This window comes from Hyaena hyaena, unplaced genomic scaffold (assembly GCF_003009895.1).
Source record: "Hyaena hyaena isolate Hyena2069 unplaced genomic scaffold, ASM300989v1 scaffold_129, whole genome shotgun sequence".
Taxonomy (NCBI): domain Eukaryota; kingdom Metazoa; phylum Chordata; class Mammalia; order Carnivora; family Hyaenidae; genus Hyaena; species Hyaena hyaena.
In genome coordinates, this window is record NW_024080763.1 from 3349591 (window position 1) to 3377509 (window position 27919).

The 27919-nt window shown below is 46.0% G+C and overlaps 1 protein-coding gene across 1 annotated transcript; it reads right to left on the minus strand.

Annotated features, from left to right (window-relative positions):
- Positions 1-27210, minus strand: LOC120235553 (putative DMBT1-like protein). Its single transcript, XM_039237951.1, has 18 exons — positions 26901-27210; positions 25969-25998; positions 24656-24709; positions 22440-22757; positions 21123-21161; positions 19690-19837; positions 18263-18453; positions 17056-17085; positions 16377-16418; positions 15160-15534; positions 11052-11088; positions 9305-9312; positions 8649-8669; positions 7036-7189; positions 5094-5311; positions 3706-4038; positions 1093-1107; positions 1-155 (listed from the first exon to the last, which is right to left on the minus strand). The coding sequence occupies exons 1-18, from the start codon at positions 27208-27210 to the stop codon at positions 1-3; spliced, it is 2478 nt and encodes an 825-aa protein (XP_039093882.1).
- Positions 27211-27919: the final 709 nt, after the last annotated feature.

Below are 27919 nucleotides of genomic sequence, written 5' to 3' on the forward strand. Positions count from 1 at the left end.
TTACTTCAAGCTTGGGATCACCAGTTCTATGCGGAACTTCTCAGCCACGTGTATCACCCAGATACACTCCACGTCAGTGGGGTAGTTTGTTGGATACCAAGGACTGGAGAAGGAGCCCGAGAGACCAGAAATTACCCCTCCACAAGAGTTACTTCCTCCTGCAAGGAGACAAGAGACCACTGGTTGGCTTCTTCAGGCAGGCACCTGGCATTTTCCCAGGAGTAGAATCCAGGATTCCATCAAACTCAATAGTAAGTCACAAAATGGGAGGGGATCATGGGTGATATAGACATAGCTGTGGCTTGGCTGCAGTGTGTGCATCCCTGAGAGGGAATGAGGGGGAAGAAAAGATGTGTGACTTGTACCAGGGCAGGACCCTAAGACTCTAGGTGAGACTGGAAATGGCATGGGACATGTACACGGCGGGTGTGGGGTGTCCAGCCAATATTTCATTAATGCTCTGCCCAGCTTTCTGTCATGCAAACACCAACTCAACTCAGATGTAGACAATCCATTCATTCGCAAGGGCTCCATCCCACCAATTCCTTCCCCTCAGGCAGCCAGAACAGACAGACATCTATTCTGCTTTTACAAGTTATCAAAGTGAGTCCATCTTTTACAGGTATACTTTCAATGAAAAGAGAGTTACCTTGTGGTGTAGGCACTTGAGGGATGGGAGCTGCAAAAACCAAAACCAAAGAAGATTAGGAAAGAGGCATCACAAGAGCATCATATATTTACGTACAAATGAATGAACCTGTAACTATGCTTGAGTCTTGATGTGTGGTGTGGGAACGCTCATTTCTCTGTCCTGTCCCGATGTGGCATGTGGTCTCTCCCCTTCTTTCAGTGATTTGCCAAGAAATCACAGACAACGCACAGCTATGTGACTTGTTTTCTCTTCTGTGTGAGGGTCCACCAACCCCAGGGGTGTCCTGAGGTCGATCAGTCATGCATCACCCACAGTAAAATCACTGAGCATCTGAGCACACCACTGCAGAGCGTGAAAAACACACAGGGACAAAAACCGGATGGCTGCGAGCCTGGACAGGGGAAGGCAGGTTGGACAAGAATTACACTGAAGTAGATGACCCTCAGTGGGGAGGGCTTCTTCCTTTCTTGTGTCCTTTTGGCTTTGATTTCTGTGAGGCATATATTTCTATATTCTGATGTGTCCTTTTAACATAAAGGTTTATTTATTTTTGAGAGAGAGAGAGAGAGAGAAAGAGAACATGAGTAGGGGAAGGGCAGAGAGAGAAAGAGAGAGAGAGAATCCCAAGCAGGCTTTGTGCTATCAGCACAGAGCTCGATGCAGGGCTCGAACTCACAAAATGTGAGCTCATGACCTGAGCTGAAATCAAGAGTCAGATGCTTAACCGACTGAGCCACGCAGGGTGCCCCTCTAGAGGCATCCTTAATCGACAGTGCTGGTGGGTCAATGGCAGATTTTGAAAGCCTGTCTATTGGAAAGGTGGTACTTGCTGGAGTCCCACGTCAGGAGTTAGTGGGCACGGGGTTTGAAGCAAATGGGTCAGATGCTGTTAAGAATTCCCTTACGCCCATTGTCCTTCTCCATGGACAGCACTGCCGTTAGGTGCAGGGCAGTGAGGACAGCGGTACTACCCACTGTCTACCCTTCTTAGTCCTTCCTCAGGAAGGGTGCTGGCCATCAGCAGAATGTATTTTTTCATGACCTAAAGTTGTATCAGAAGCAATTGTCTTTTGTTAAAATGTCTAATATGCTGCATTTCCCTTAGAGAGTTTAATGGCAAAAACCTTAGTGTGTGCGTGCGTGTGTGTGTGTGTGTGTGTGTGTGTCCAGGTGAATATATAATGCTTTATCAAGAAGTGGCTCATTTACAGGGGGATACTATTTAGACATAAAAGATTTCATTCTCCCCCCAAATTTTTTTGTTTCATGACCCATTCTCTTATTCAGTCAGCTATGCCTCAGAAAAGGAATATTATAGCAGAGAGAAAAAAGAGAAAAGCCTTCTGAGGTTTGAAACCCTGGACTGCAAGTGAATGTGGGTCAGAGCTGTCTGATGAACTGAAAGCCATGTTCTTCTCCCCGGCTCTGGGCTAGAGGAGATTCCTCACTGGGATAGGAAAGGAAAACCCAGAGGGCGCTGAGCAGAGGCAGCTGCTTATGGGTCCCTGAGAAATGATTCTGTGGGCTCTGGCTTCCCTCCGGGGCTATGGCATGATTTTTGGGTCCCAGTGCAAAATGAAAATGTGGGGCCTCAGCTGGAGGTGAGGAAGGCAATTGCCCCTTCCCACAGATTCATTTCTATAGGGGATGGTGACGTCCACCTGGGATGACCTTGGGGCCTGGACTGGAGTGGGTAAGAAGTCCCCATCAAGTGTCCCTCCAAATGTCCCATGGTGATGCCAGCTCAGTGTAGCGACAGGCTACCAGCCACCTTGCCCGCCCCCCAAACACTGCAGGGTGTATCCTGACCTCAACCTGTCTTACATCCAAGCCCCCACTGGGGGCAGAGGGTGGAAGTTGTCACTGAGCAGGGCTGGGGAGGAGGGTGGGTGGGGACCAGGGTGCCAGCAGGCAGGGAAGTGGGCAGCTAGAGCCTGTCCTGGAGAGGTATGCAGCTGTAGGAGGCAGGACCACACGTGCTTAGATACCACCGGAGTCTTGCATTTGGAGGTCACTGCTACATATCGACTCCGAGCAGGGTTACCAGAACAAGGTGTACCCTTTCTCTATTCCTGCTGTGTCGGCAAAGCCAGAAGGCCCCCAGAACAGCCCCAAATGATTTCACTTCTCACACTCAGCTTGTTCTTGACCCACTGGGAGAGCGAGCCATTGATGCATCAGTGTTTTCTTGCACGCTCTCATTTTCCAACACGTGTCCCTGGGAGGTAAAGCTTTCTACCTTCTCTCCTTTCCATCTTGACCCTCTTCCCAGCCAGGATAATGGAAGTATGTCCCCCACCCCCCCGTCCCCTGCTGCCTTTCCTTGCTCTGCTGTCCTGAGGGGCATTGGGATGCCATTTCATTTGGGAAATGAGGCTTTTAGCTCAATGTCTAAGCTGCTGGTTCTCAACTTGCTGCATGGTGGGATCACATGGGAAACTTTAAATATTACTGATGACCTGGTATGACCCCAGAGATTCTGATATGTCTGGTCTTGGTGCGGCCAGCACATCAGGAATTTAAAGGCTCCCTGGATAGTCAGTGTCTAGGTCACAGTCCACCAGTGTCTGGGTCAAGACAGAGATTAGATTTCTTACTCACTTTGCAGGGAGATTGGAAGTTCACGGTCTTGGACCTACCTGGGGATGCAGGGATCACATCTGGAGACCAGTCCCCAGCATCTGCAGGATTGAAGAAAGAGGTAAATTTAGGAAATCTAAGTTACATTTTGTGAAGGTGGGTGGTGGTTTTCTAGTGTGGGCAGATCTCAAGCAGGTAAACTTCGTGTTACACAAACAAGCACGAGGGCATGCTGGGTTCTGGAAAAGGAGCTCAGGCCTGGGAGAGGTTGCAGAGAACAGGGCCTGACAGTTGCATGGCCCCGGAGAGCATGTCTTTAGAATGGAGTCAGGCTCTCATCATTCTTTGTCAACCTGGCTAAAGGACACTCATCTGTGGGGCCACCACCCTCCGATTCTCTAGCCCTGCTTTGTGCACACTCTCCATCCACCACTAAGATGCTGCTGGCTGAAAGGTCAGAAAGAACCTGCCACGGGAAGACAGGCTACCTGAGCAGATGACACCGGCGTCCTCATGGTGGCCACAATTGTGGTCTGACCAGCCGGAGCTAGGGCACTGGCCGAGGTGGTTCTCGCTTCCCGAGCACTGAATGTTATCCAGGAGGATGTTTCCAGAGCCCGGGCCGAAGTGAGCCTTTCCAGGGGCTGCAATGGCCGGTCCACACCCCAGCTGTCGGCACACGACCTTGGCTTCGTTGAGGTCCCAGAGGTCATCACACACGGTGCCCCAGGTCCCCCTGTGGAGGACCTCCAACCGTCCTGAGCACCGTCCTGAGCCGCCCACCAATCGCAGCTCCGGTCCATCTTCTAAACAGAGCGGGGTTTTATTTTTGAGTTTGGGAAGTTTTACGTAGGAAGGATTTCTAGCTCCCACGTTCATGGCTAAGGCAAATGAATTCAAAAGCAAAGCCTAAGGCTGTCTTGATTCTGTTACAGGCTGGGCTGAAGGGCTTGAGGGTGAGACAGAGGAGGGTTTGAATCCAGCTCTACTGCTCTCTAGTTGTGTAACCTCTGACAAGTTGCTTTGTCTCCCTGGGCCTCGGTTTTCTCATCTGTAAAATGGGGGCTCTAGCAGCATGTATCTCAGAGGGCTGCGGTGATGAGTGGGTGGGAGTGGGAGTATAAAGCACAGCGCTCAGCACCCACTACATCTTGGCTTCTCAGGTCTTGCTGTGTGGTTCTCTGACACAATACTGGGATCCTGGGGGAAATGGGTCCCCAGCTGCATTTTTGGACATGATTTGGATCAGGGTAGATTTATCCCTTGAAGGCACCTGGGCCACCAGGGTGTCTAATGAATTCATAAAGCTCAATAGAAACAGCTATTTCTGGGCCAACGGGCAGTGGCCAGCTGGAATTGCCTGCTGTCTCCTGGAGACATACAAGGACAGCCTTTCTTGCCTGAGTGCACACTGTGCCACTCTGACCCTTCCATCTGTTTCTCCAACACGTCCTCGAGAGCCTTTGTATTTGCTCTTCTCTTTGCCTGGAATGCCCTCTCACTGTCATCCATCACCTGTGACCTCCTCAGCAAGGTTGTCCATTCCCATTCCATCCACAGGGGCAACCACCTCACCCCAGCATTCTCTCTGCCTTCCCCACCCAGGCTCTTTCTTCCCAGGCATTACCACTCCCCCAACCCCAAATCATCTTGTCACTTCAACTGCACCTCACTGCCTTAGTTCACTTGCCCATGTGACCCTCTTACTGAGAAAATCTACCAGGCGTACAGTAGGGCTTATGGGGAAAATTGTGGGGTGTTTTAACAATTGACTTCCAGGGCTTTTCTAATAGGGGAGGGCCCTCAAGTTAGAAAACTGTTCTGTCTTTTAAAGACCAAAAGCCTACTTGAAACTTCCTACCTGATTCCCTTTTGCCTTGCGGAATCACATTGAACATAGCATAAAAGCCAGTGTTGGTGATCATAGAATCACTTCGGAACACCACTGTCATGATGTCTGAGGAGGAGAAAAATATCACAGATATGGAAGCACAGAACTTCCCCATGGACAGTGAGGTGATCCGGGGGCCATCGAAGATTTCAACAGAGTCGTAAGGGCATCCAAGGATATCCTCTAGGCTGCGGGAATTGAAGTGGAGGGTTAGTGGCAGATTAAGACTTCTTAGATCTAAAAGCTTAAAACATATGGCAATCATAGAATTAAATATTTGGATTTACTTTAAACTGCATATTGATACATAAAATATCAGTTAACTTTTACAGATGCCTATTACAGAAGTCTTATTTCGTCTGAGCATTATAGGAGGCTTATGGCTACAACTTAGTAATCAGCAGTCACCATCTACATGAAACATTAGAGATGCTGGTGTGCACTGCAAACAAATTCTTACCAGGCCAATCACCCTGATGATCAGTATGTAAACATCACAGCCAGATTTTCCTACCTCCATATTTCATATTTCATGACATTTTCCATACCCAAAATCTTGGGGAGAAAAAAGTTAATTTTATTTACTTGTATTTTTTAATGTTTATTTATTCTTGAGAGCTGGCAGAGGGCAGAGAGAGAGGAAGACACAGAGACTGAAGCAAGCTCCAGGTTCTGAGCTGTCAGCACAGAGCTTGATACGGGGCTCAAACTCACGAACCGTGAGATCATGACCTGAACTGAAATTGGATGCTTAACCGACTCAGCTACCCAGGCATTCCCCAAAAAGTTAATTTTAAAATAGAAATGTCAGCATATAGAGAATATCTGCACTTTGGCAATCTCTCGCTAGGGATGTGTGTGAGGCTGATTTTGAAGGAACCGATAACCTAAAACAGATAGACTTTGGAGGTGTGGGTTCAAGGTTCTGACTTCATTGAGGGCTCTCTGTGTCCTTAGGGTTTCAATCAACAAAGAAAACATGTTTCTAGAATATTCTTTGGCATAGGGCATGCCGGACTCCATGGACTGAGCAGCAATTCAGTGTGTGCTACAGGTGGATTTTCATAGCATCTCACAGTGTTGCTGTGTTCTTAGCATGATGTCTGTCACATACTACAAGAGGTCTTTTCACAGACTCCGCCTATAGAGCCATGTGTCAGAGAAGAGCTGGAGCTTTGACATTAGACAGACCTTGCCGGTCAGCCTCGGGCAAGTTAATTAACTTCTCTGAGCTTCAGCTTCCTCATCTCCAATGGACAGGACAAGGGTATATATCCTAGGGCTGTAGTGATGCTGGAATATGACAAAGCAAACAGAATACATCATATAGAGTCTGGATACACCAACACTAAAAAAAATGTCAGCTATTATTTCATGCCATGGAGATTAAAAAATGGAGATAAAAAAGTGACTCAGAGAAATGTTTTCCCCACGTGTCATAGATGAGGCCATGATTTCACTGTCTCCTTTCACTTGGTGGCAACATTGAGAAGATGCTGGGCCTGGGGCTGGAGCAGGTGACTCAAGTGTGTGTATGGAAAGCCTCTTACTATGTGCTGTTAGATAAAGGAAATACAAAGTTTAAGAGGATGAGCATTGGTACCCACTGTACAAGGACAAAGGTGGTAAGGAGGAATTGGGTGGCACCTTTAGAAATCAAAATCAAAAGAAAAAATATCATAATAAGGTTGAGTTAAATATGTAAATAAATCATTTATTAAATTTTTCAAACTAGAAGTAACTCATTGGATAAAATCACAAAATTAACTTGACCTTTAAAATTGGGAGGAATTTTGTGTTCTTCTGTTTCCCCCCCTAAACGTTTTGGTCTAAAAGAAATATCTTTATTCTGATTTCACAAACCAATATTCTTATTTAGAGAGAATCTTCTCTTAAAAGTTTGTTATCTTACTTCAGAGTTGGAATCATGAGTTCTATGCGGAATTTTTTATCCACATGAATCTCCCAAACGCACTGGATGTCTGTTGGGTAGCTTTCCGGATACAGTGGACTGGAAAATGAGCCAGACACACTAGACATGACCCCTCCACAAGAGCTACTTCCTCCTGAAGCAACAGGATAAAGGATGTCAGCATGTGCCCGTTTTGGGGACCCCAGTAATGACCCACTCAAACCCAGTGGTCTAGTGGAGTCAGGCAGCAGTCCACCTGGGTGGGCACACCCAGAGTGTCTGAACGGATCTTTTGGCCTAAATGTCACCTGGGAAGGAGAGCCCATTCAATCTCATTCTAAAGGGGAAAAGTGTTAATATATGGGAGTTTCCTGCCTTTCTCTCTCCCCTTACTATCTAATGAAGAAAATACTGCATTTGTCGGGTCTGTTCACTATCTCCTTCTTCTATTGCAGAAGGCTTCTTGCTTGTGGGGACAGAGGCAGAGAGGATGTACACAGGGGGTTGGGAATGAGGGACACAGGGACAGAGGCTGTCAGGTTTGGGTAAGGTGCTAGTTTGGGAAGGTTTGGGAAACAAAAGGCTCCAGAACAACTTTGGGGTCTGATGAGTTGGAGAAAAGGGGACACTGTGGACTGTTGAAGGACGCTATGATGGGCACCCTTCCCACCCCCGCAAGTACTTCTTCACTACCTTTTCTGGGTAGATTGTATTTCTTTGAACTCAGTAGCTCCTGAGAATGAAACTTACAGGTTTTTAGATTTATAAGTTACACAAGTGAACTCTAATTCTTCCAAATTAGTTGTCATGGTAATAGAAATCAGTACATATGCATACACATACGCGCGCACACTCACTTAAAGCAACATGCCACACAAGAAAGCAGAAGTCTTAGAATCATCAAATTATTTTAGAGGAAATTTGAAAACACAACATGTGTTGTTGACCTTGTCCTTAAATTAGTATGTTGCTTAATTTTCTTCTTTCTGTTTGTGCTCGACTAACCGGTAATGCTCCCAGAATCTCAAGATTCCTGGTCTTTCCTGCGACAGATGGCTGGAGGTGGGGATGTGCCCAGGCATATCATCGGTCTGTTTTGGTTGGTTGTAGTTACAACAACTGGGCCAGGTCAGACAGACACGAACACCCCTGGGACTGGATTTCCTGAAACCTCTACTTGTAAGCTGGTGCCGGTCATGGCTGCCCACCCCCTAGTACTGTACCCAGAAGCAGGCTGAGTACCCTCGGATGGACGAACCACATTCCTTTCTAGTCTCTTGTTACCCTTCCATTACTGACTCTGACCTAGGCAGACCCCCTTTCCAGCCTGCCCCTTTAATTAGAAAGTAAGTATTTATAGGTCTTAGCAGCATTAATGGATGCCCTTCGGCAAGGCTGTGGTGAGGACCAAGGGGCTCCATCAACTGAAGTCCTGACTCCCCTGGTGTTCTCGTGGTGGTGGCCATGACAGGACTGGCATGGGTAGTGGACAGGCAGCCCTTGCCCATGCTGTTCCAGTCTGTCTGTGCCACATCCAAGGCACACCGCCTAGCATCTGCTGTGTTGATTCTCTCTGCATGGAGTTACCATTTCCACTTAAAACAAGTGACTACCTGGTATATGATCCTGAGAAGCTGTGGAAAGACCTAGAAGGAAAAGAAAAAAGGGGGAGGATGATGACATTCAGAGGAAAAATACGGAGTTTCATCTACAAGTTAGTGAAATGTAAAGGGTTTTCTCTGAAATGTCAATGAACTTAGCGTGGACTGAGAAAGGTCTGACGGTGCTGAGTGAACATTTCTTTTTTTTTTCTTTCTTTCTTTCTTTTTTTTTTTTTTTTTACAAATAGTTTATTGTCAAATTAGTTTCNTTTGCTTTAGTCAACTTCTCATCTGTTGACCTACTTTTTCCTAGTTAGTTTTGTCAAAGTTGAGGGACTGTAAACTTCTCAAAGGAAATATTTTGCTATGGGAGAAGAAAATGGCTATCTTCCTGGTGGAATAATTTTTTTTTTTTTACAAATAGTTTATTGTCAAATTAGTTTCCACATAACACTCAGTGCTCATCCCCATAAGTGTCCTCCTCTATGCCCATCCCCCTCTCCCCCCCACATCCATCAGTCCTCAGTTTTTGTCAGCATTCAAGAGTCTCTCATGGTTTGCCTCTCTGAGTGAACATTTCTACTGTCCTGGGGCAGATTAAAGAAGGCCACGCATTCTTGGACATGCCTCCCATCACGAAATGGGATCTAGGTCTCCTCGCTTGACGCTGGGTGGCCTCTGTTTTGGCCAACAGAATATGGTGGAGATGTGGAGGTGACACTGTGCTTTAAGAGACTAGAAGCTTCCACTTATCTCTGAGAACACTGGCTTGCTCATGGCGCCCTGAGCCACCCTGCTGCAGAGACTTGTGAAGAGGCCCGGAGACTGTCTGGGGAGGAAGAGGGTCCTGGATGAGCCCACCCTTCCAGCAGCCTCCACCGGGCACCAAGCATGTGAGCTCAGCTGCCCTTGACTTTCCAGTCCAGCCTCGAGGTGAACAGCACCGAGCGACCCTACTTGGTGCTACGTGGAGCAAAAGAGTCTCCTGTTGAAGCAGCACCCGAATTCCTGACCCAAAACAACATGACATGTAACTGAATAGTCATTGTATTAAACCGCTATGTTTGTGGAGTAGCAATAGACAGTCAGAATGGCTCCTTTCACTCAACACGGTCTTCCTCATTTCCCCATCATCTCTGTAATCTTCAGTTTAGCTGAGTTATGGAAAAAGAGAAGACTACAGGTAGGCCTTCATTTAAACATTCACTGCCTTTGGCCCCATCCATGATGGCCTTTTAACTTTGGACAGCCCTTCCCCCTCACTTGTGACCCCAACACATAAAGCTGGTCTTGCCCCCATGGACACTCAGAACACATCAAGTTCTCCTCCAAGCAAGTGTCCAAGAAGGATGCTTCTGCCAATGACTCATGATTTATGTAAGTCTTTGAGGCTGTGTGGGGGCAGGCAGGTTCATTCAAAGGGCAAGAGATGGGGTCTGCAGAGTCTAGTTCTGCTACTTTCATTTTTTTAAAAGTTTATTTATTTTGATAGAAAGAGAGAATCCCAAGCAGGCTCTGGGCTGTCAGTGCAGAGCCTGATGTGGGGCTGGATCCCACGAATCCTAAGATCATGACCTGAGCTGAAACCAAGAGTCTGATGCTTAACCAACTGAGCCACCCAAGCTCACCCCTGCTTCTTTCTAATAAAGTTATCTCGGGCAGGCTTTTGGATCTCCTTAATCCTTAGCTGTGAGGATTAAATAAATCGATTCATACAGAAACCCTAGCATCATGCCCCACTGCTGTGCAAATGCTCAGAAATGTCTACTGCAATGAAACAAAATGCCTTTTCATTTACCTTCAGTATCATTTCATAATTTACATTGCATGTGTTGGTCTGGTTTTGCTAACCTTTTTATTACAGATGAATATCACTCAATCATTACGTTATAAAATCTTTGAAAACAGGCAAAACTCTTAAGACCCCCAAGAGAGTATATTTTGGGGTCAGACTAATCAGTGTCAGTACACAGTTCCACCATTAACTTGCTGAGTGATCTCAGGAAAATTACTCAACCTTTCTGTTCCTCAAATGTCTCTTTTGTAAAATATAATACAAAATGCCTCTTTTGCACGATTAGCAATAATCTGAGCAAAATGTCTGCCCATCTTTGTGCTAATTTTACCTGGTCTTTATGTAGCCGGGGCCAATGAAAGGGTGTGGTAAATGAGACTGATGGCCAAGAACACTGACGGTGTGAGTTCAAATCTACTGTCTAGCCTTGAAAACATTGCTAACATTTTATGTTTCAGTTTACCTATCTGGAAAAGTACTTGCCTCTGGGGGTTACTGGGGGATGAAACAAGTTATATATATGAGAGGCTCAGAACAGTGCCTGGTTCTTAGCATTTATAAGTAAATTGGATATTATTAATATTATTGGAAAGTTGTCTAGACTAGAAAAAGATATGGACATACCTGGAGGTGTGGGAGGAGGCAGTTCTTCCGCATCTGCATAAAGATGCATAAAGAAAGGCAATAGGTCACTCTCTTTAGTGAATCCAAAGCATGGAGGAGGTGTTGGGAGATAGAGGGAGAGGGTACAGATGGGGATTGAAGGAGAGACACAGGACTATCTGGACACAGGACTCAGCTCTCCTCTGGCAGGGTCTCTGGCCGAGAGAGGTAGGACACAGCAGCTGGGTCACCTCTGCCCCACAGCAGGCAGGACAGGTTACTCATGGCCCCTCTTATGCTGAATCAGCTGGATTACTTGTGAAAATGCAGATTCTAGCACCCTTTCGTAAACTAATTAGTCATGCTCTCTGGGGGCGGGGCCCTGGACTCTGCATTGTAATGCCCCAGGGGGTCCTGGTGTACGTGAACATTCTAGACTTCCCATGTGCTGCCAAAGCATGTGTGTGAGCCCAGGACTTGGTGCAGAACAGACGCTCAAGGGTTGTTTCATGCAAGAATGAGTGAATGGGTGAATGGATGAAAATTCCGTCTGGGAGGCAGTTTCAAATGTCTTCAAGAATAGCATTAGAAATTATTGTCCGAGACGGCAAAGGCTACCTGAACAGATGACACCGGCATCTTCGTGGTGGCCACAATTGTGCTCTGACCAGCCCAAGTGGGAGCACTGACCCAGGGAGGGCTCCATCCCAGAGCACTGCACGTTGTCCAGGAAGATGTCTCCAGAGCCAGGACCAAAGTGGGCCTTCCCAAGGGCAGACACGGCCCGTCCGCACCCCAGCTGGCGGCACACGACCTCGGCTTCACTGAGGTCCCAGAGGTCGTCACACACGGTGCCCCAGGTGTCCTGGTGGAGGACCTCCACGCGTCCTGAGCACCGACCTGAGCCGCCCACCAGCCTCAGGTCTGGCCGGTCCCCTGCAGACAGAGATCTGGTGAGTGTGTGAGTCCCCACGTGACCTACCTGAGGTTCACCAGCACCAGGCCTCCGAGGCCGGCAGGACTTTGCAGTTGCAAAAAGCCGGGTCTTGAGCACTGGGGCCTGTTCCTCACGTTTCTAGTGTATTCCTGAGCTGCAGGGGGTGTGGTCTTCAGCCAGTTTAATTTCATTTAAAAGGCATTCATTGATTTGTCTTTCCTGTTAGGGCACTGATGCTGCTGCTATAAAGCCAAGAGATATAGTTCCTGACCTCAGGGAGCCTAAAGTCCTTCAATCACATGCAGACTCTAGGACCATGTCTATTGCACACTGTGATAAAAATGGTGAAGGGAAGAACAGGTGCTATGTTATGAACAGATTAAAGAGTGCGCCTGGAAAGAGTCCTCTCAAAACACTGAGAAGGATACATACCTGGTAGTGCAATTGCTGGGTGGCAGGGGAGTTCTATTTTTAATTTTTTAGTAGTTTATTGTTAAGTTGGTTTCCATATAACACCCAGTGCTCATCCCCACAAGTGCCCTCCTCCATGCCCATCACCCCCTTCCCCTCCCCCACCCCCATCAGCTCAGGTTTGCACTGTTGGTGGGAATGCAAACTGGTGCATCCGCTCTGGAAAACAGTATGGAGGTTCCTCAAAACATTAAAAATATACTCTTGAATGCTGAGAACAATCTATTCTTAATTTTTTGAGGAACCTCCATACTGTTTTCCAGAGCGGCTGCACCAGTTTGCATTCCCACCAACAGTGCAAAAGGGTTCCCCTTTCTCCACATCCTCACCAACAGCTGTTGTTTCCTGAGTTCTTAGTTTTAGCCTACCCTAATGCTGATTGGAAGGGGCACATGCACCCCAATGTTTATAGCAGCATTATCAATAACAGCCAAATTACGAAGAGAGCCCAAATGTTCACTGACTGATAAATTGGTAAAGAAGATGTGGTGTATATATATATACAATGGGAACACTACTTGGTGATGAAAAAGAATGAAATCTTGCCATTTGCAAAAACGTGGATGGAACTAGAGTGTATTATGCTAAGTATAATAAGTCAAAGAAAGATAGATATCATGTGATTTCACTCATATGGAATTTGAGAAACACAACAGATGAACATATGGGAAGGGAAGGAAAAAATTGGATAAAAACTGAGAGGGAGAAAAACCATAAGAGATTCTTGACTCTTACATCAAGAACAAACTGAGGGTTGCTGGAGGGGTGGTGGGTAGTGGATGGGCTAGATGGGTTATGGGCATTAAGGAGGGCACTTCTTGGGGGTGAGCACTGGGTGTCATATGTAAGAGATTAATCACTGGGTTCTTCTCTTGAAATCAAGACTACCCTGTATGTTAACTAAATTATTTAAATTAAAAAAATTTTAAAACCCCAAAATCAGTGAGAAGGAGTGGGCCAGGGAGCAGGTGGGGAAAGGCCTTTGAGCCAGAGGGAAAAGCATATAGCTATGCCAAATGATCCTGAAGTGCTGTTTCCCTCATGCATGTGTCTCTAAAAATATGAGCTCTCTCTCTCTCTCTGTCTCTCTCTCTCTCTCACACACACACACATGCACACATATACGCAGCAATTACCACATTAAAAAAAATCACAAATAATAATTCCAGTGGTACGAAAACTTCTGCAGTGTAGACAGAGAGTGAACTTAGAGCTGGGAGACAATAAATAGCCCAAGGAAAAAAAAATCAGGAAAATGGATATTTGAGTCCCATCAAGAAAAGTGTCACCTACCTGGACTAGTAATAAGTGATTCTTCAGCATCTGTTTATATAAAGATACGTATGTCAGTATTTTTCAGAAATCTTGCCTTCAACCATTGAATACAAAGGTTTTAATTACATCCTTGAAAGTGTTTATTGATCCAATAGGGAAAAGATTAGTCCCATTAAACAACATAGGGCTGGCAGGACCCTATTCATCGGTGGACACAACAGAGAGCTTGTCTCTCTCTGTTGGCTTGCTCCTGCATGGTGAGGAAGTGGTCAGCTATACGGTGCACCTGGGGGTGCGGATTATCACTTGAACTGCCAATTTTGTGGCAGATGAATTTGACTTTGGGGAGTCACGGGGGTCAGCTCAGGTAGACAGTCATCCTCCAGAACATGAAAACGGAAATAACACGTGGCACTTGGGGCTGTAACTAGGTCAGGCATGCCACGCATCACAAGATGCCAAGAAGCACACAGACAGACAGATGAACGCATCAACAAACAGACAAAGCTTCTAAGTATCACTTCAGATGAAAGTCACAGGGGGCAGGTGCTGACATCTGACTGAGACCCTTCTCACATGGGCAACTCCAAGTAATGAGTTACACTTCCTGATCTTTCAAACCACACCAGGTGTTACAGCTCTTAGTTTCCCAAAAGGCATCTCATTATTGGAAAGGGTTATTGATAGATGTTCCAGAGGTGATTACCTTACTCCCTACTAATGTTTTGAACACGAGTAAAGCCAAAGTATTTTTAAAAGTTTGAAATGTCATAAGATGATTAAAATGAGCCTTTTTAATTCACTGATTCCCTTGGTGTGTTGAGTGAGGAAGATGGTAATACAAATGACCAAATGCGCAGTACACTTGGCAGCTATCTGCAAAGACAGGCCAAATCCTTTCAGCAATTCTGCAAGACAGCAATCAGTCCCCAGTTTTACAGATGGGGAAACTGAAGCTCTGAGAGCTTAAGTGTAGCCCAAATGCAGTCTGAATGTCAGCACTGGCTCTGGGATTCAGACTCAAGTCTGTCCAGATTGACATCTTCTCACTGCCTCTGAACGAAAGACCTTTAGATAAATTCCTTAAAAATTCCCATTCCCGTATTTAAAGGGATGCCTTAGTGGCTCAGTCAGTTAAGCATCTGACTCTTGATTTCCGCTCAGGTCATGATCTCACAGTTCATGAGTTCGAGCCTCGCATCAGGGCTGTCTCTCTCTCTCCCTCTCTCTCTGACCCTCCCTTGCTCATGCTCTCTCTTTCTTTCTCTTTGAAAATAAATAAACTTTAAAAAATTCCCATAATTAAATTCCCAAATTAAAGCAAAACTTGAATGCCACCTGGTTGAGGCCCTGTCTCTGTCCCTGGCCTGCTCTGAATTCCAGCAGGGTGTTCTTAAAGCATGGTGGGGCTGGCAATGACTGTCTGAAAGAGGAGGAGATACCTGAACAGATGACACTGGCGTCCTCATGGTGGCCACAGTTGTGCTCCGACCAGCCTGAGTGGGCGCACTGGCCCAGGGAGCGCTCCACCCCGGAGCACTGAAGGTTGTCCAGGAAGATGTCTCCAGAGCCAGGACCAAAGTGGGCCTTCCCAAGGGCGGACACGGCCCGTCCGCACCTCAGCTGGTGGCACACGACCTCGGCTTCATTGAGGTCCCAGAGGTCATCACACACGGTGCCCCAAGCCCCCTGGTAGAGGACCTCCACGCGTCCTGAGCACCGACCTGAGCCGCCCACCAGCCTCAGGTCTGGCCGGTCCCCTGCAGACAGAGATCTGGTGAGCATTGCCCTCTGGGACACAGCACATTGCCCATGAGCTGGCTGAGCTCTCCACCCTGACACCACTATTAGGGATGGAGAACTTGGTGAAACAATCAGTTAGTCAACTAGTCAACCTCCTCATTGGAGGTTAATATGTAATTAAAATTTTCAAAATAACATTTAGCCTAAAATATTTATAAATCGAGTATCTCTTGGACCAAAGATACGTGCCCATCTGTTTTAGCTAAATGGAGAAAAACAATATAAATAATATTTGCAGTGATTTGTGGTTTTGTGAAGTGCTTTTGCACATGTGTGTGTTGTTCATCTTCACCTGTACAATAACTCGAGGTAAGCAGAAGAGTCCTCATATAGCAGTTTAATCCATAAGGAAACTGAAAGTTGGTGAAGTCAAATGATTTATCCCAAATCCCACATCTGGTAACTAGCTAAACTCAGATCTAAACTCAGCTCTCCTGATCTCAAAGTTCACTATTTTTCTCTGCTATTCGATCTCACTGCCTCTGGAATGGCTTTGACGCCCACTCATTTTGAAAAAGGCTATTAGTGATACACAGATACAGGTTAACTATGAGCAGGACTGGCCAAATAAAGACAAGATAGCACCCTGCCAGAAGGTACTTGTAAGCTGCTCAGGCTTTGATGACTCTGAAAAATACTGAAAAAAAAAATGTACTTTGCTCACTCTGGGATGCTAGAGCCAAAGAATCTCAAGAGTTTTGGATGGCCCTAAAAATCTGCATAGAGCCAACTGGCCCTTTTGCAAATAGATGAACTACTTGCAGCTAGTCAAGTTCCTGCCCATGAAGCAGGTACAAGTGCAGATGCCACGAGGAAAGAATACTTGGTAAATGAATGGATGCATTCCAGGGCTTACCTGGTCTTGCTGTCACTGTCTTGGGTGTTGTCATCGGGATTGCTGTGAATACAAGATGACAGCCTTCAGGTAAAAAGGGAGGATGTGGGCAAGTCAAGATGGCCATCTCTCTTAAACACCAAGATTCTGGCTGGTTCATTCTCCCTGGCGTCTTTATAATAAGTGACCCCCCCCCACCAAAATCAAACTCTTGTTGTTCTTAAGACATATGGGATCCAGCTGAAATAATATTCCCTTCCTCTGCCCAGCTGCTGGAAATATAACAACACTTAAGTTGTGCCATTCTGTGCCAAAATGTGAATGTGCACAGTGTCCTTCCAGGGAAAAAGGCATTTCTTCCATGTGCTGCTGTTGTGTTAACTTTCCCTAAATGTGGAATGTTTGATTGGGTGTGTCTCAATGTCTTTGATTAAAGCAAAGAATTGAGAAATCTAATTAACGGTTATCAATTTACAGAGACCCAACTGTTGGTATGTGTAACTTGGTTCCAAAGTGAATGGGCATCAAACTTGTGCAAGACGTATGCAGACAGAATCTCTCAGCTAGCTAGACTGATATAGGAAATTTGGAAATGTAAAAGAGTTCACACTATGACGGAGTGAAAGTACCAGCAATGGGGACAAAGAAAGACACACGAGTGAAGAATGAAGATGAAGTAACAATAGTAAACGTGACTCACTGATTAGATGTGGGGTCCTGGAAACCGCCTCTGCAATGATAGGAAACCTCGTCAGTAACTGTTCAAACACAGTGACAGTGACTTTCTCTGATCCACTTTGTGACACATAGCACATGTGCGAAGCTTGCTCACTGAGCCTCCTCAGTGCTTGCTCACAGAGTGGAAGACTTGTCTGAACTGCATCTCCACCAGGGCACAGTCTAGAATGGCACAAGAGATCTATGAGGCAGCCTCTTTTCTCTTAGTGGTAAATAGTATAAGGGAGTCTCAGAACAATTACTGAACCTCTTATGCCTCAGTTTCCTCATCTGTAAAAGGGGAAGAACCATGGGTTTCTGTGAGGATACGGAGGGAATACAAGTAAAGTGCTTACGGGGTTGCCTGGCATAAAATAGGCGTTCAGTAAATGTTCATTGCTATTTTGATCACCCTTGTGCTTACTGAACCTTGAGAACCTGCAGTTCATCAGAAACCAACCTTGACTTAGCTTCTGTCCTGTCTACCTGCTCGCTGCACGTCCTATACATCCCATCGCTGTGCTCATACAGCTCCCTCACCTGCTGTGCCTTTTTCCTATTTCTTGACTTACAGCCTGGCCAGGCTGAAAGACAGATCTGAGGCTGTTTCCTCCTATGTTTCCTTAGTGTTTACAGCCTGCATCTCTCTCTCTCTTTTTCTCTCTCATCTTTTACTGAGATGCATTCATGTGTCAATGTAGTCTATTCTTTTTGCTTGCCTTCATTTAGTACATTCTACTTGTCCTCTCATTGCATCACATGTGTTTGTCTTGAACTTCTAGGTTGTACACAAGCCCCTCCTAGGCTGAGACCACACCTTCTTTTTCTGTAGGTCCTACATCACGCACCTAGTCCTAGATTCAGAGTAACTCCAGAAATGGCTTCCTAATGGGCTGACTGCAATGAGGTATTTACAAGAACCGGATCCATGGTGAAGTTGCCGGGCATTGAGCACTTATGATACACCATCACTGCACTAAGGGCTTTACTTGTATCATTTCAGGTAAGCCCCACAACAAGCCTAGGAGGTAAGCTTTTCTTATCCCCATTATACAAGGGAATGGATTGAAGCACAGAGAGATCAGGTCCCTTGTCCAGCGTCACAGAGTAAGCGACTGGGCTCTAACTGGTCCTGAGGCGGGTTGTCCATCTCTAGCTCCAAAGATCCTGCTTCTAACCACCATTCATACCTTTGGCTGCAGAATAATAATAAGCGATGAAGTTTTTCCCTATGTTGTTGAAGCTTCGGAAGTACACGAGAGTCAATGAGCTGGAGGAGGATGCGTAGGTGAGGTAGGAACCAGAGCAGGTCTTCCCCAGGGACTTGGCTGAGGATGGAGGGCCATCCAGGATTTCAAAATATTCATTGGTGCAGTCGAGGCTAAGGAAGCAAAGACCAAAGGCTGCCTCTTGGCCTCCCCATTAGCAGATCTTGAAGGTAGCTGGAGGCAGACCCTTTCTTTTGAGACTATGAAGCTGGGGCAGATTAAGAGCCTGTCAGCCATTTAAACATAGCATGGATTCTTTTATCTCATTTTTTTCTTAAGGGGATGGGATTTTACCTGGAAGAAGGGAGAGAAGGCTGAAGCACTAGGTGGGCACCTGCTGAGACCTGGAACTGCGGGTGCTTGGAAGCCCAGGGCCAAGGGCTGGGCCAAGCAAAGGCCTGCCTGTGGGACATGGCTTCAGGTCCCAAACAACTTATTTACAAAACTTTATAGGCAACCTGCCTACAGGTCTGCCAAGCTTGCTTTGCGCAAGTCATATGATTTGTTAGCTCTTGTTTTTCACTGTGGAGTTTTGTCCAGATGCCCTGGTATTCGAGTCAGAAGACCATGCTTCAGCCTGATAAGCTGTCCACTCTAAGTTTTTAAGTTTATTTATTTATTAAGAGAGAGAAAGAGCATGTGCACAAGCAGCGGAGGGGCAGAGAGAGAGAATCTCAGGCAGGCTCTGTGCTGTCAGTGCAGAGCCTGGCATGCAACTTGAACTCATGAACCATGACATCATGACCTGAGCTTAAACCAAAAGTTAGACACTTAACTGACTGAGCCACCCAGGTGCCCCTAAGTCATCTTTTGATTAAGCAAAATTCGAAAGTAATAAATAATTTAAGTTGTTCCTGGGAATTAATTTCCATAAGACATTCATTTGTGAATGACATCAACTTTGACTATTTACTATATTAAAACCTAGAATTCTTTAATTTATTAGGTTTGGGGGGGGGTTCCCTGGTATCTTCATCTTTAACCAGACGTTAAAACATACATTTTCTCCCTCCCTCTCTCTCTCTCTCTCTCTCTCTCTCACACACACACACACACACACACACACACACACACGTCGATGTAGAAAATATTGAAAACAGAATAAGATCTGTGGCCTAGCCAACAGTATTGTATTACAGTTATATAAAAGCCACCATTGGGGGAAGTTGAGGGAAGTATATCTGGGACTCTCTGTATTATTTTTTTGACTTCCTATGTGTCTACAATTATTTCAAAATTCAAAATTTGAAAGAGTGTGAAGGATTCTTTTGCTTATGAGAATCAAGCATGGGGAAATGCTTGGAACTTTAAACTGCACAATATACTTAAGTAATTTACTCATGACTTACTTAACATATGGAAATGCCAGCAGTATATGGTCAGATACATTTGCCTTGATTTCCCACACACAGGTTATGTTGTCGTGCATTTCATTCCGCGGGGGATTCCTAATCGCTCCAGATGAGTTAGTGATAACACTGCCACACGAAGATTTTTCTAAAAGCAGAAAGGTATTTTAGAATTCAGTTTTTTCATTGTTCAGTTCACTCATTTTGTAATTGATGCTCTTTTTTTTTTTTTCATTTTTTTTCCTACAAAAAAGGACTCAATGATCTTTACCTTGTGGGTATTGTCTTAGGATATATCAGATGCATAAACCGGTCTAAAAATTCTTGCAAACTTAGAAAATTAGGGCATGAAAGTGTCAGCATTTTGAAATATCTCTCATGTTCTTTTGAGAATTCTGCCACTGACATGGCCTTGCTGGGCAAAACAGTTATCCAATATTAGCCAGAAGCTTTCTCTCTGGTTACTCCCTAGTGGTGGGTTCTGTGGCTTTGGTTTATGTCAGACCACCTGTAGTGATGAGTAAGTTGCTTCATTTTCCCAATTAAAGCTAAGCCTATATGGAGCCTCTATGTATATGAAGATATCAGTGTTCGATCTGTCATCTGTTAAAATTTATTAAAGTTACACTATTAAAAATCTACTACCGAGTGGAGAGAACTTGCCTTGAGTCATCCACCCCTCCAACATTGACATCATCTCTGTCTGCCTGTTCACCACCTGTTCACTTGTTTTTCCAACTGCATGTCTATCTGCCTGTCCATCTGTCTGATACTCAGTACAAAATTAAAGGTAACACCTGTGACAATGGCTTTCTCCATCAGATTATCTGGCTGTGTGAGAATTGGACCTACATTCGATGGGCTCTGGTCATCTACCTGTGCCTCTTCCATAGAAAGACCAGTCAGGCCCTCCATGCATCAGTATTATTTTAGCCCTTTATCTCCAATTGGTACTAAGAAAAGTTTAGCAAAGCTTCTGGAATCCCAAGATACTGGAAACAAGAGAGGGGGGAAAATGGAAGATGAAAAAGAAAGGTCAAACAAGGAACACAGAGATTGTCAGAGAAGGGAAAAGGGTGAAGAAGAAGAGCAAGATCATTATGGTGGCAGCTCTCTGAAATGATGCTCTTGCGTAGCGGCCCTGGCGACATTGCTGTGTTAAGAGCTGCATGTTTATTCTCCACGTGTAGTGCCCGTGCTGGAGACCACACAGGCTGGCATCACTTGATTAGTTGCCTTCTTTGACTGCACAGAGATGGAACTGGAGCCATAAATTTATCAGCCTTCATTATTGGACACTTTACTCAGAACATGGGTTCAGGGGGGTGACCCAGGTAGGACAGTAGTATTTTTGCTCCACTTCCTTGGAGAGTCACTTCAGGGCTTGAGCTAGAAGATGGTGGTCAGAGAAGCCAAGGACACTAAACTCTCACCTGCTGCCGTTGTTCCTGCGATGACGGCCAGTGGGCGATCTGTCAAACACACAAAGAACATGTGGCTCGTCAGCTGGCGCTGAGGTCCCCATCCCACCTGCACATGATACCCTGAAGGAACTCATAACAAATACACTGTGGGGTCCCTCCCAGAACTGCTGAGTCATCTTTGGGGGCAAGGCCCGAGCATGTTGGGGATGTTAATAGGTAGGAGATGGAAGAAGCACTGATCTAGATCCTTCCCAGGTCTTGATAAATTATCCTCTTGTCATACACACAAATGAGATATCTTAAAATTCAGGGGTTAGGAAAACTAAGGACATGAAATTCTAGCACCCATGGACAATTCCAGTGACTCAAGGGCCAGAGTTAGGAGACTTTGAGGTAAGAATAGGAAGAGGCACTGCTTCACCCCTTTCTTTGACCTGGCGCTGCTCAGAAATACTGAGTCAGCACCTAAGGATGCTGCGGACCTTCCTTTGTGCCCTCTGGAGACCCTTTCGTGGGACCAATCCTTTCCCACCTACTGGAGCTGACAACCCAGGAGGGAATGTGCCTGAAGCTTTATCAGACTTTCCTACTCAGCCTTATACATGACCCATTGTCTGACCAAAAGCTGAGGGCAGGGCATCGGAATGTGGGGGATTAAGAAGGAGAGAGGGCACCGGCATGGAAAACTCTGAGCTGCCACTGAGAGCATGGAGGAAAGCCAACAGCAAAAGCAGCTCTGCGGGCACCAGGAACTAGGCAGGGGCATGAAGAGAGTGGGGTTAGGAATGGGTCACCTTGACTTTGGCCAGGTCTGTTCCACCAGCATCTGCCCCCCGGGCAGGAAGGGTCCTTCCCCACCTCTTACATTTTAACCACCCCCTACCTTACCCACCCAGAGCTGACAACCTGAAAGTGCTATACAGAAGTCTGGGATTAAAATCTGCTGCCTGTGTGTAAAATGGGGAAGAAGTAGAAAGTGAGGCTGGATCAAAAGATTTCTGAGGTACTATCCATTTCTCCCACTGGACAGTCAGGTGACTCCACATGTCCCAGTCCCTCCACTGGCCTGGAGAAGGACATATCCAACTTCCAGCAGAACCTCTTCCCCAAGGTTTGGGTAAACTGCACGTGTAAATATCACCTTCCTTACCTGGTGGTGTGGCCATAGAATATTCAGCATCTGTAAGTATGAGGGATTAAAATATCTGCTGTAAGCAAATAATGTACTGGTTCCTTTTCAATAGCTACATTTACATTGTCTTTTGAAAAGTACTCTCTCAGAAAGAGCCAAGGCTAGGCTCTGCCAGGGAGGGAGCAGGGGTTTACCTGAACAGATCACACCAGCATCTTCTCCGTGCCCACAGTTGTGGGAAAGCCAGCCGATGTGGGAGCACTCCTCCAGGTGCTGTTCTTCTCCCCCGCAGTGCACATTGTCAAGGAGGATCTTCCCAGAGCCTTCCCCAAAGTGGGCCTCACCTGGGGCTGAAATGGCCCAGCCACACCCCAGCTGCCTGCAGATGATGTTTGCTTCTGGCAGGTCCCAGAGGTCATCACACACCGTCCCCCAGACTCCCTGGTAGAAGAGTTCCACGCGACCTGCACACCTCCCATGGCCACCTACCAGCCGCACAGGGGCCCAGCCTCCTGGAGAAGAATCGAGGGTCAAGGGGTGATGGCCACTCGGTCTGCCTTTTGATGACTGGACTATGTGCTACATAGCCTAACTTCTCTTACGTTCCTTGTCTTTGTTATTCACACTCCACACTGTCATGTGAGATCCCATGTCATTCTCTGCATGTGTCTGCTTTGAGAAGTCTGTAATGTCTTCCTTATCCTTATTCTATTTAAGACTGCTTGTCTGTGGTAGAGTATTTACCAAAATGACCACAGTTCTCTTCCTGATCTCCCCGCTCTTTGTAATGTGACACTGCTGCTCTGCCTAAGAGGTTAAGCTTATTTTCCTACTCTTCGATTCTAAGCTGGTGGCCTGGGACTTGCACTGGCCAGTAGAATATGGCAGAAGTAATGGCACACTCATGTGGAACTGATGCCTCAAGAGGCATGACAGGCTTCAGCTGACTCCATGGGAACACTGAGGTAATCATGCGAATAAGCTTGAGCTAGCCTGTGGGTGACGAAAGACACCTGACCTCATTGCCTCTGTCACCTCAGATAACAGCTATGAAACTGTAAGACACGTGCGGGAGGCCATCCTAGGCCAGGCAGTCTTCAGCTGACTTTCTGGCTAGCCACAGATGCATGAGCAAGCCCAGCCAAGGCAGCCAAGACCAGCCAAGCCTGTCCTAGATTGGCAGAACTGCCCAGGTGACCCTTAGATTCATGAGCGATAATAAATGGCCATCATTTTAAGCCACTGTGTTTTGGGATGGTTTTACATGGCAATAGATAATTTATACACTTGCTTATCCGTACCTGTTTCTTAGATCAGTTACTTTTTGTGGTGATCATTTTGCAATATATACAAATATGGAATCATTATGTTGTAGATCTGAAACTAATATAATGTTATATGTTAATTATACCTAAAAAAATGGAGGTAAAGAAAGGAGCTTGAACATACACAAAAAAATGTGAACTTAAAAAAAACATAAAAAAGAAAGATGTGGAGTGTGAACTCATGTGATTGAACTCACAGAGCCAACAATGGCACCTTTGGTAATAGCCACACCCTGAAAGCCATGGCCAATGGCCGGGAGCTATGGCACCTGCTGGTCACTATTCTATCAGGGATGCTCAAACTCTGGGCAGTGATAAGGGCGCCTCTCTCTCCTTCCTGAATCTTTTGAGTGTACAGCTAGATTGAGACTCAGGAGTCCCATGTTTTACTCCTGCCTTATCTGACCTCAGGTTAGACCTAATTTTTAAAAGAAAAAAAAAAAAAACTAACTCAAGGCTGAATATCCTGAAATATTGCTCATCCCTGACCATACCAGAAAACCATCTCAAAGAGCCACCTCACTATTCACAAATTCTGTATGGTTATTGGCCAGCACTACATTCTAATTTGGAGCACATGTTAATGTCTCCCATCCTGCAGTCTATCTGGTTTCTTCCCTGCTTGACATAATCCCATTGCCCTCTCACCCTTTAGGTTCTGCCAAGACCTTTTGGATCTGGATGGAGACTCTCTTCTGGGACCCCATAGCATTCTGCACTTCCCCATTAGAGCATTCACCACACTTTTTGGTAACAGTTCTTCCCCACCATGGACTTTACTTACTTGAAGATCAGTTCTGTTTATTGCTATATACAACCCTAGTGGCATTATGTATCCTTAGTGACATATATTCATTCACTCATTCATTGTTGAATAAACAAAGTTGTTCAGAAGACATATTGTAAAGAGAAACAGTCTTACCAGGAGGTGCAGAAGAAGCTGGGTGTTGAGCCACTGATGTGGGAAGCAGGTTCTCATAGGCTGTTGGTGGGTAAAAAAGAAGGATGGTCATCTGGGAGCAGTCAGAACATTGCGAGAAGATACAGTTGCTTCAAGGGGTCAACTGCCTTCTTGCAGGACTCACCAGGAATAACCATGGCACTGTATTCTAAGGCCAGTGACTTCATAGCCACAAGATCTTCATTTAGGACAGAACATGGTATTATCGCCTATTGACGAATGAACATGCATTGCATGTTCAAAAAAGCAAAGCTCGTGGACAATTTGCCCCATGGCCTACTGTAGGAGAGGCCATCAGGTGGCCATCATCTCCTTGGTGACTTCTCTCTAGGTGTGTCATGACTTCACCTGAATGAAGCAAGGGGATTCACATAGCAGTTCCTGGAAGTGGAGTGTGGGAGAGGGAGGAGGGCATCAACTCTGAAATGTGTGAGAAACCTTTGAATGCAAAGGAACTCTTTTATATCTTGACTGAGGTGGTAATTATACAACTTCACACAATCACCCAAATCCATCTAACTGAACCTGAAAATGGGTGAGTTTTATGGTACACAAATCAAGCATTATAAAAATATGATAGGTTGATGGCTGAATGAAGGGACACTAGATTGATTGATAAATTTATTGTGTGATCTAGGTAGGTAGGAGCTCATTTTCAAATCCTTCAAACTCTGATGCATATTTGAAAATTATCATAATAAAATGTCAGATGGGAAACGGTCCTTCAGTTTCTAGTACAAAACCTACATCTCTGTCCTTGGACAATAACCTCTCACTTGCCAGGGAGCCATACACTTCATTCAGCCAATCAGTGTGGCTGCTGATCCTCTCCTTGTTAGTCACAGAATGTCGAAGGCATAGAATTTTAGAGAGCATGGAATCCAATGTGCCTGTTCTAATGACATGGAGAGTGAGGGCCAATGTCATTCACCTGGAAAGAGACCAGCCAGGAACAAATTCCTTCTGCTCAGACCCTTTGAACCCTGCCCCCTCACACAGCCTCCCTTAGTTGGTGTTTGACCAAAAGAAAAGCTATGGGAGTGTTTGTCTAGTGCCAGACGTTTGGGCATTGTCACATGCAGTTCTCAATTATTCAATTCTCTATGTTACTCTGACTCTTACAAAGAGAAATAGAGATGAAATGGGATCAAGAGATGACATCAATTGTCTGAGGTCATATAATTGAGGGTGATCATATGCCATGTCTGTCCCTCACATTAGGGTGCAGACCCCATGAAGGAAGAACATTGGGGAAGGGTAGATTTGATCTCTGCTGTGGCTCCAGTGTCTGTTGGCACAGAGTTCAGCACATGGTGGACAATCAGTCAATATCCATGAAAAGATGAGTGACTAATGAAGCTGGGAACCAAATCAAGATCTGACTCTGAACCTTACACCAGGTCTAGTAGATGAGGCCAAATGTAAGACAGGTCTTACCTGTGGGCAGAGCAGCTGTGGACTGAGCACCTGTCAATGTGAAGAGAGACTGCACATTATCATGTCTTATTTAGTGACTATTTACTGGGAACATTCTAGATTTAGGGAGTTTGGAGGCAGAGAGAAGCAGAGACCTTGCCCTTGGGGGTCTCAGTATGCCACGAGACCAGCCAGCAAATGCTGAGTGTCCCAGGGGAGTGTCAGAAGGCAGTGCTCCCCCAGGTGTTAGGTGTTGAGGGGTGTGGCTCAGGACGGGCCAGGTGCAGCCTGGAAGAGCTTGTCATTTGTAGCAACGTTATTCCAGCTGCCAGAGGGACAGAATCAGGAAAGATTCTTGGAGCAGAGTCAACTGGAAGGACAGAGAGGTTTGGGAAGGCCACCAGGCCTAGACGTGGAGGGCCTGGAACACCAGCTGACAAATTTGGCCCATCACCCAGAGGTCACAAATTCAAATGAAAGTTTCCGAAAGCCATGGGAATAAAACAAATGAGGGGTTTGAGTGATGGGGACTGTGTGAACTGGAAAGCTGTTTCATGACCAAAGTGTCAGCCTTTATCAGATCCAGTTGATGAATGTAACAAAAGAATTTGTTATTTTGAGCCTGAACTTCTGTTTTTAATTTTTTTTTTCACAAATGGAAGAATTTGGAATTTTATGCCAGATACTCCCAGTTGGCTGAATTTGAGTTCAGTCTGAATTTTCAAACCAAACAGGTCATATTGGAGCCTGGCTCTGTGATCGTGAGCCATACTCAGCAATCTTTTTAGTCAAGGGAATGGTCAGGCTGATGCATAACTTAGAAAGGGTGTAGACAACACCAGTGGCTGCCTTGATCCACTGACATTTCTGGACCATGCTGGGTTGTGTGTGTGGAGGAATGAGTAGTGAGGGGATAAGAGTAGCCAAGTGAGGACTGACAGCCAGCCCCTCACCTGCACAGATGACACCGGCATCCTCCAGGTGCCCGCAGTTGAGCCCAGCCTCACCCCTGTGCACACACTGCCCCAGATGGCTCTCACTGCCTGCACACTGCACATCATCCAGAATGATCTTCCCAGAGCCTGCCCCGAAGTGGGCCCCTGTGGGGGCTGCCATGGCCTGGCCACACTGCAGCTGGCGGCACACGACTGTGGCCTCGGCCAGGTCCCAGAGGTCATCACACACAGTCCCCCATGTGCCCTGGACGAGAACCTCCACTCGGCCTGAGCACCTCCCTGTGCCATTCACCAGCCTCACGGCCATCCGGGCTCCTGAGGAGACAGAGCAGTGGGATATTGTGAGATTGACCTTTATTTATGTCAGCATATTGCCTTGATCCTGTTACAGTGGACCGATATACTGCTGATGTCATGATTCCTCTGGGTTGGGCAGATAGAGAGATCTACAGTCATGGAACATCAAAGCTGGATTTTCTCCTTCCTGGAAGTGCCAGAGACCCTAGGGAGCAGCAACATCTGACTTCTAGAGGCAGAAAGGCAGAGGTCCTTGGTTCTCAGTGTTACATATGTCTCCCCATCTCACCAACAGCCAAAGAACTTCAGGGAATCCTTGACTTGAGGGCCACCTGGATGCAATGGCCATGCCTTTGTGGACAGCTGACCAGAGTATTTCTACGGCAGTTGTCCAGTATGGTGTAATCTGGAGATTGCAGAACGCTATTCCAGTACTAAAGACATTTCTTTGCACCAGCATAGTGGTATTTTTAACCATAGAATGTTCACTGAATGCCTAATAGGTGCAAAAGTTGATAGAGTTCACCCCTCAGGGTATAATCAGCGACAGAATGGAGAGACCACACACTTTGCACTATCAGGGCAAATAAGAGGAATACCTCTAGGAGTCTAACAACACTATTGGTGACAAACATTTCATCTACTTTGGGAGATGAGTTTATGGAAGGCTGGCTTTGAAACAGGAAGATAATTTCTGCAGGTTGATCATGAAGGAAGGA

What these genes read in the sequence shown, in the direction of transcription:
- LOC120235553 (XM_039237951.1), bottom strand. Translation starts at nt 27,210, where the DNA reads ATGGCCGTGAGGCTGGTGAATGGCACAGGGAGGTGCTCAGGCCGAGTG. An exon ending in TTATTATTCTGCAGCCAAAG is followed by an intron (nt 17,086 to 18,262) that starts GTATGAATGGTG and finishes CTATCATTGCAG; the next exon opens with AGGCGGTTTCCAGGACCCCA. An exon ending in TTCTCAGGATCATATACCAG is followed by an intron (nt 7,190 to 8,648) that starts GTAGTCACTTGT and finishes CTGTTGCTTCAG; the next exon opens with GAGGAAGTAGCTCTTGTGGA.